General features: G+C 39.6%; 1 protein-coding gene across 1 annotated transcript; it reads left to right on the top strand.

Annotated features, from left to right (window-relative positions):
* Positions 1-6,101: 6,101 nt before the first annotated feature.
* On the top strand, positions 6,102-8,377 carry zgc:112001 (uncharacterized protein LOC550384 homolog). The gene has a single exon (XM_061746789.1). The coding sequence runs from the start codon at positions 6,280-6,282 to the stop codon at positions 7,186-7,188; it is 909 nt and encodes a 302-aa protein (XP_061602773.1). The 5' UTR covers positions 6,102-6,279; the 3' UTR covers positions 7,189-8,377.
* The last annotated feature ends 674 nt before the right edge of the window (positions 8,378-9,051 follow it).

Below are 9,051 nucleotides of genomic sequence, written 5' to 3'. Positions count from 1 at the left end.
GTTTGCTAGTAAACATGGATAAATATACAAGTAGTCTAGTGGGTGGCTCGTCTTTATGACGTTTGCTCATCATTTTGACAAAAGATTGACAGGTGAAGTTCCCAAGCAATACAATAGACTTCAAATTGTGAAATCAGATATATTTATAATGTGTAAAGCTCACAAAAACATTTGAGGACGTCAGTAATGTTATGACAGAGGATGTAAGTTCTCACAGAAAAGTAAGGATAACAGTCAGGATTACGTCTAAAATACTGACATTTTTGTGTTTTATCAAGCTGAATGACGAAGTAGTACGACTGTTTTAAAATCATTTATTATTTGAGAACGCCCGTCTTTAAGACGATTTAAAAACGCATGTGTTAGCAGTTTGTAATGATTGTGTAGCGTTATTGGTCGGGATCTGGTACTGGAACCGGCAATTTTCCAAGCACAGAAATAAGTAGAAAAATCTGCCAGTGGAACAAGATTTTTTTGCTTGTAGATAAATCTTGTCCCACTGGCAGATTTTCCTACTTATTTCAAGTGAAAATTTACTTGAAACAGGTGAAAATTGTCAAATAAGTCATTTTTCTAGTGTTATTTTTCTGGTGATGACTCTAAATGTTGAAATAGCAGTAAAACCACATTCATTGATGAAATGACATAAGGGATGGAAAGGGGGGATGGCAGTTTTACAGGGGGGATGATTTGGACCGTTTTTATTTCAGGGGGGGATGATTTGGACCGTTTTTATTTCAGGGGGGATGCCATCCCCCCCTCATCCCCCCTCATCCCCCCTCTACTCGAGTACTGGTTGTGCTGGTATAAATATCTGGATCTGTAAACATGTAAATAATAAAGCACAAATGCATAACTAATTAACTACAGCTAAAGGAGATAGTGTCTGTCACTATTCGGCCACAAGAGGGCTCCAGATGCTGCAGTTTATTGGTGTCTTACACATAACATGTTACATTATATATCATAGTAAGTTATTTCCACCTGGAGTGAAACATACATATTTGGATATGCAAAATACAATATAATATTACCAAACTGTCGAAACATTTTTCAAACTTCTGTGGAGAATCATGAATATTTTTCAGCTTAAAAACCAAGCTGATTGTTTTGTTGTCACATTTTTTATCTAACAGATTTATATCCCCCACCTTTAAGGATGGCAACAAAGGAGAGACAAAAGAATATTGCATGCTATTCTGTATTAAGCGAAGTACAGGAATGGGAATTGCCTTGCAGATCTTGTCATATCCTATCTATCCTTTTCTTGAAGTAGATACACATGGGTATGTGTGTTATTTTCAGGTTGCTTTATCTTGTGACACAGCACGCGTGTGGGTGTTGGCCTCGAACCGCTGACCTTCTGATTGGTACGACCTACTGTACCCGCCCCAGCGATGTTAACCGTACTTAAAATTAAAACAGAGTTAAAGAGTAATCAGTGCTGCCAGATGAGTTCAGTTCTCCTTGTTTTTTTTTTTGTTTTTTTTTAATTATAATTGACAGATATATACAGAAAAGGTACAAAACTTCAGGATAACTCACCTTTACAGAACTGCTTTTAATGTGTGATTAATGTGCCGTGTCATGTAGTGTCCTCATGTACTGTCCTGTGTCATGTAATTGTCCTATGTGTACTGCTTTTATGATTTTTATACTATTGTAAAGTGTCTTTGAGTGTACTGCTTTTATGATTTTTTCTAATGTAAAGCGTCTTTGAGTACCTAGAAAATTCCTATACAAATAAAATTGATTATTATTATTATTATTATTATTATTATAAAATGCAGTTACAAATTAAGGACAGTAAATTATATATCAAAATAAAATAGAAGGCTTGAGGTTTAAGGAGGAAAAATAAATTTTAAAAAATCAGGAAATATTATATTTTTCACATAAGCTTCTCGTTTTAACCGCTTTGGGGTTTATGGTCTGTTTAAGACTGTCTGAATATTATATTAATATAGCTTTGAGAACAATTATATTTAGACGTTGGCTGGCAAATTTAGTACAGTGAATATGATATTTAGCACTAATTAAGAGAAGGTTGATTAAATATACTTTGTCTGGGCTTGTCATATAATTTTTTGATACACCAAATAGTACATAAAGGAAGAATCAACTTTCGTGGGTGTGTGTGTTATTTTCAGGTTGCTTTATCTCCTGCCACAGCACGCGTGTGGGTGTTGGCCTCGACCCGCTGACCTTCTGATTGGTACAACCTACTGTACCCGCCCCAACGAGCTTGACTCTACACGATGTTAACTGTACTTTTTTTGTAATTAAAACAGAGTTAAATAGTAATCAGTGCTTCCAGATCAGTTCAGTTCTCTTCTTTTTTTTTTTTTAATTTAACATTGACAAACAGTACAATGATAAAAAAAACTTCACATTATGCAATCTCACGTTGAATTATAACATATAAAGAGTATAACTCAAATAAAAAACAAAACAAAAAGCACAACACATTATAACCAGCCAGGGGGGATGAAATTCTAACAGAAAGCCAAAACATTTACATACATTTATGGTTTTGATTGCTTTTGAATTCGTAGAAAACTTAATAGAGTCCAGATACTGTTTTAATTCACAATGAAAAGTAAAAAAAGAGGATTTTTTGCGTAAGAATTTGGATTTGTGGATGTGGAATTTTGAGAGGATAATCAACAAATTAATAATAAATGTTTCTTTTGGCTTTGTTTCTAATTGTTACATGGTCAAAAACACCAAACAACACATCCTTCCAAAATAAATTAAAATCAATATCAATTCTTTCAGACACAAAATTACACATATCACTCCGAATAGTTTGAACAATGGGGCACAGCCACAATAAGTCAGAATCAGAATCAGAATCAGAATCAGAATCAGAAAAGGGTTTATTGCCAAGTTTGTTAACACACACAAGGAATTTGTTGTGGTGATTGGTGCAACACAATACAAATATAAAAACAAATATATAAGAGATAAAATAAAATGTATAAACAATACAATAAAATGTATAAACAGAAATGTACAATATGAGGTTTTAAAGTGCCGGATGAGTCTGTACAAAAAGTGACTTTTGAATGAATGAAAAGATTTATTGGTCACCACCAAGCATGTACACTTAGGTCACGACCAAAGGGGCAGGGCTGAAGCCTCGGCTTATGAATGCCCCCCCTTCTTACATATAAATATAAATGAATACAACAAATGAATAATAGCTAACGACAACAAAAAACATATGCATATTAACATGCATACCTAACTACTTACGTACTAACATACGTACCTACACATATATCCATACATGTACATACATATATACGAGCACATTACATATCCACATACATATGTACACTACACCTGCTTACAATACACTTACATACATGCATGTATCTGCACACACATATGTTAAAAAAAAAAAGGATTATTTAAATTATTATAAAAATGATACTCAATATACCCATCCTTTTGTTTCCTTTCTTTATGCCATCATTCCATTACCCGGGAACAAGTCTGTACTTATCCATCATCATGTCTTTATACCTTTTTTTAAAATTCAACACATTTTTGCTATATTTTAATTCTTCGGGCAATGCGTTCCATAACCTCACGCCACAAACAGAAATGCACCTACTTTTCAAAGCTGTATTCCAGATCGGTTGTTTCCAATTGAATTGGTCTCTGAGGGCATAACCCCCCTCTCTCTCTCTGAACATGGTTAGTATGTTGGGAGGAAGTAGATTTTTTCTGGCTTTAAACATAAACAAAGCTGTTTTCTGATCTACCAGGTCCATGAATTTGAGTGCTTTTGACTTGATGAATAATAAATTAGTGTGATCATAAAAACCAACATTATTCACCACTCGTATTGCTCTTTTCTGTATTGTGCAAACTGTCTGTAGTGTGGTCTTGCAAGCATGACCCCAGATTTCAACACAGTAAGTCAAATAAGGTAGAATAAGTGTGCAGTATAGGGTATTCATAGATCTAAAGTTAAAAAAATGTCTGACTTTGCTCAATACTCCGATGCTTCTGGAAATTTTTAATCTTACCTGACTTACCTGTGGTTTCCAACTAAATTTATGGTCTATTATTATCCCCAAGAAAGTGTTCTCATATACTCTTTCTAAATCAACTTTTTCTATTGTTAAACCTACCTGAGTTGTTAAATGTGTTTTACGGTTTCCAAAAATCATAAATTTGGTTTTGTTTAAATTCAAAGATAATTTGTTGACATCACACCACATTTTCAGTTTGCCTAGTTCAACTGTCACCTTCTCCATTAACCGCTGTAAACAATAATCTGAACAGAAGACAGTTGTATCATCTGCAAAATTTACAAATTTCAAAATGTTTGACACTTTACAGACGTCATTTATGTACATAATAAATCATTTTGGTCCAACTATCGACCCTTGTGGCACTCCACATGTGATGTTTGCTGGCATAGACATGGCATCACCCACCTGAACATACTGGTTTCTATTTCTAATGTAGCTCTTCAGCCATTCCAGTCCCACCCCTCTGACTCCATACCTTTCCATCTTTTCCAAAATAATATCATGGTCTATTGTATCAAATGCTTTCTTCAGATCTATGAAAACCCCCACTGCAAACTTTTTCTCATCAACTGCACTTGAAAGCTCTTCTATAAGCTCCATCAAGGCCATCGACGTTGATCTACTTTCCCTAAAACCATATTGACAATCAATTAATAATTTATGTTTTTCAACAAAGCTGTCCAGTCTGGCAACAAAAAGTTTTTCAAGTATCTTTGAAAATTGGGATAAAAGAGAAACTGGTCTATAATTTTTGTATAATTTTTTATCTCCAGCTTTGAACAGTGGAATTACTTTCGCTACTTTCATTTTATCTGGGAAGCAGCCCAATTGAAAAGATAGGTTACAGATGCATGTCATAGGCACTACAATAACTGAGATTACTTTTTTTACTATAGACATGTCAATCCCATTCCAGTCTGTAGATTTTTTGTTTTTAAATTTTTTGACAAGTTCAATAATCTCTTTATCCTCAACTTTTCTCAGGAAAATTGTTGCAGAATTTCTAGCACCATAGAATTGCTCAGCCCTGCCCTTTTCTGGCGGTGTTATTTCCCCGGCCAGTTTGGGGCCCACAGATACAAAGAATTTATTAAAACCTCCTGCCACTTCATTCATGTCCCTGATAACTTTTCCATTGTCAATAAAATGACTGGGGTAGCTTGTGCTGGAAGATTTATTAGAGATAATTTTATTTAATATGTCCCATGTTCCCTTAATGTTGCATTTATTGATTTCTAATTTCTAAACTTTGGATGACTAAGGACAGATAAAATGTATAGACAGAAATGTACAAATGAGGTTTTTAAAGTGTGTCATCGTTTCAGAATTTGCAGAACAAAAAGTACAGTTTGAATCGATATTTCTTTTGAATCTTTTTACAATGTGAATATTTGTAGGAAGATGAGTTCAGTTCTCTTTTTTTTTTACAAGCTTTATTGAATAGTTCTCATATTACAAAAAACAAACAGACAGACTAAAACAGTCATTAATACATAAAAGTACAACAACACAGGAGCCAGGGGGATTTTTAAACAAACACATTAAATAGAGAGCATAAATTAACAGTTTTGACAGCTTTTTTGTTATTTGAGTCAGAGATGGAACTCAAGTATTGTTTGGTTTCATTCTCAAAAATAAAAAAAAGGGGTTTTGAATGACTGAATTTGGATTTATGAATATGAAACTTTGCGAGAATAATTATTAAATTGATTACAAAAGATTCTTTAGATTTGTTTCTTTCATTACTGATGAAACCAAACAATACATTTTTTCCAATACAGAGTGAAGTCAGAGTCAATTTTATCTATAATAAATCGGGATACATCTTTCCAGAATTTGTTAGTGTAGGGACATTGCCAAAACAGGTGTACCAGTGTTTCATGGGACATTTCACACAACGAACAGTCAACACAAATAACTCTTTTGAATTTAAGAAGATAGTGATTAGCAGGGTAATACGTATGTAACATTTTGAAATGAGTTCAGTTCTCTTTCAAATAGTTTCCGGCGACTTTGACGTGTTTATGTTCCGCGCATGCGCTGTGGCTCGCCGCTGCAGAGCAGAATGTGACAGCCATCTATGGCCACAGCTGTCACCGGTGCGGGACGGCTCTGTTTGACTGACTTCGCTGGGCTTTTATCCGCGTAAGTTCTGCCTATAAAGCCCGGCGGTTGTAATGACGAGGGTTTAGGAGCCATGCCGAGCTGAAGGACTGGTAAAAGTAGCTCCATGGCCTCTCTCACCGCCGGCTCCGCGGCTCGGAGCTTGGGCCACCACTGGAAGTCGTTCTCGCTGCTGTTCTACCGGGCGGTGCGGGACCTGAAGCCGGTGTGGATGCTGGAGGACATGCGGACGATGGAGGCGTTCTACCCGGAGGACGACTCCAGCCAGAGGACGTACAGCCCGTCCGAGGCGCTGCTGTACGCCATCGTGCACGACCACCAGGCGTACGCGCAGTTCCTGCTGAGCAGGTTCCCGGGCGAGGCGCTGGCGGAGCCCGGGGAGCGGTTCAGCTGCTGCCCGGCCTCCTCCTCCGTGCCGCACCAGGCCATGGCGGTGCGCTACGACCGCCGCTACATCCTGCAGCTCATCCTGCAGGAGAGCAGGGGCGCGGCCAGGGCGGCCCGGGCCCCGGGCTGCTTCCACGAGGGCAGGAGCCCGCTGCACCTGGCCTGCGAGCTGCTGCGGCCCGAGGCCGCGGTGCTGCTGCTGGGGGCCGGGGCGTCCCCGCTCAGCCCGGACCGCTACGGCCTCACCCCGCTGGACGTGCTGCTGGACAAGCTGGGGAACTCCACCGGGGCCGTGGACGGGGAGGGGAGGAGGTGTCTGGACAACCTGCTCATGTTTATGCCCAAAGTTCACTTTAAGATGAGGGGGGCCCTGGACCGGGACCCCGAGAGCTGGACCGAGGTTCTGGGGGACGACACGTACCGGTACCTGGCTGGACGCAGCCCCGCCTCGCTGCTGCTCATCGCCATGCAGACTGTCATGAAGCAGCTGAGCCCAGAAACCTTCTCGGACAGTCTGCACGAGCTGCCCATCCCGTCCTCCCTCAAGCCCCGGGGCCTGCCCGTGGGCCCCCGGGTCTCAGACCCCGGGTCTGAGGCCCCGGGTCTGCCCATGGACCCCCGGGTCTGAGGACCCGGGTCTGAGACCCGGGGTTTGCCCGTGGACCACCCGGTCTGCCCGGGGTCACTATGGCAAGCCATAAGGGCCAAAAACCGGGCTTGAATGAACGCGCTGCCAAACAAAAAGGCGTAAAAAGCGCCGTTTTGAGCACAAAAAAACCTGTAAAAAAAACGGCGTTTTAAACGAGTTGTGTAAAAAGCGCATTTCCCACTTTTTATGCACATTCATGAACATTTTTTTTTTGCTCAAAACGGCGCTTTTTACGCAGTGCCACCAGCAGGGGGTGGCCACGGCCCCCCCTACAAATTTGCTGGCCACCCCACTTGCCTCAATTAAAAAAAAATAAAATTGCCGGTCACATAGATTAAGTCTTCAGTTATGTGTTTCATCCCAAATCATTTGGGACAAATGCATATCATATCATGCCTTAGGTTTTTACCAACATGGTATTAACCATTAATATATATACAGAAAAGTTAGAAAATTAAAAAAAAAAAAAAGCATTTCTGAGCCTGTATACTACAACAGTATAATAACATCCTGTAATGACGGCTTTTAGTTTTGGTGTCCACCCCAAGAATTGAAGTGGCCCCCTCTGGCCCCCCTATGGAACATTTTAGGAGGCGCCCCTGTTTTTACGCCCTTTTGTTCGGCAGCGTGTTCATTCAAGCCTGGTTTTTGGCCCTTATGGCTTGCCATAGATCTGCCCGTGAGCCGCCGGGCCGCGTGCAGGCTGACGTGACGTCATGCATGCTCTGCATGAAGGGCGCGTGCTGCAGAGGGAGCACGTGCACGCGCTGGACGAGCCTGGACGACAAGAGAGCTGTAACAGTTATTTATCAGGATACACAAATCAACAGATAAGACTGATTAGTTCATTCTCTAACAATGGGAATTCAATAAGCTCACCAAGTAAATAAGCTCGGAGCTGGAACCAGACATGGAAATACCATTTTAACCTGACTCAGGCATCAATGTTAAGTTTTATTGTTTAACCTCATTCTTAAGTGTTACATTGTAATGCTATTTCTTTAAGTCGTGGTATTAACCCAAAAAAAAAGTAAAGTACATGAGGGGTGGAGCTGCTGACTTTAATTTAATATCTAACAGCATATGTAAAGTGTCAACAGAGATCATTGTAGGAGAATGGGACACTAACAGTGGGTGATTATTTTTAATTAAATAAGTATCCATGCAATGATTTTTTTCCCCCCCGTTCTTAAGTCCACAAATGGACTTTCCCTGAAGTTCTGCTGACCCCATGTTCTCATGTTGAGATAGCCTGGAGCAGATCCACTGTTTTGTTGTCAAGCTGTTTTGTTTCATTTCATTTTTTCACTTTTTTTTCCTCTTTTCCACCAACTACCATCTTTCATGACCAAATAGTCCATACAAGCAGCGTCAAATTACCACTCAAGTGGATTTGTGGACTGTTAATCAACTTAAAGCCATTGATCATTTGTTTAAAATACATCTGTGGTGTCTGTTTATTGCAGAACAATTCTAACTATGCATTATAATACTGAAAAACACGGAGGTGGCAGATGTTTGATTATTGTTCTAAACAGGTGGTTATAATCAGATCATCCCTTGTTTTTTATTAGGCAGTTCATTACATCCTAAAACTCTGCTGATGCTCAGCAGGATCGAGCATAATGCAAGAACCAGGCTATCAGAAACTCATCAACCCCATCACTAAAAGAAAGAAAGACAAACAGAGAGGATTACTGAATTTTAAACACAAAAAGAGAAGTAGTGGTCTCGGAGGATGAGAACCGTCTCAGCCCCTACAGAAACCTGGGGTAGTGATTTGTGGCAGTAACAAAAGCAAATAACCCTGATCACTCATTTTGGAGAACATGCAGACGTAGG

Source organism: Cololabis saira, chromosome 18 (genome assembly GCF_033807715.1).
Source record: "Cololabis saira isolate AMF1-May2022 chromosome 18, fColSai1.1, whole genome shotgun sequence".
NCBI lineage: Eukaryota > Metazoa > Chordata > Actinopteri > Beloniformes > Belonidae > Cololabis > Cololabis saira.
The sequence above is the reverse complement of the archived record's forward strand: the minus strand, read 5'-3'. Positions and strand labels throughout refer to the sequence as shown.

Coding starts and splice junctions, on each gene's coding strand:
- zgc:112001 (XM_061746789.1), top strand. CDS start 6,280: ATGGCCTCTCTCACCGCCGGCTCCGCGGCTCGGAGCTTGGGCCACCAC.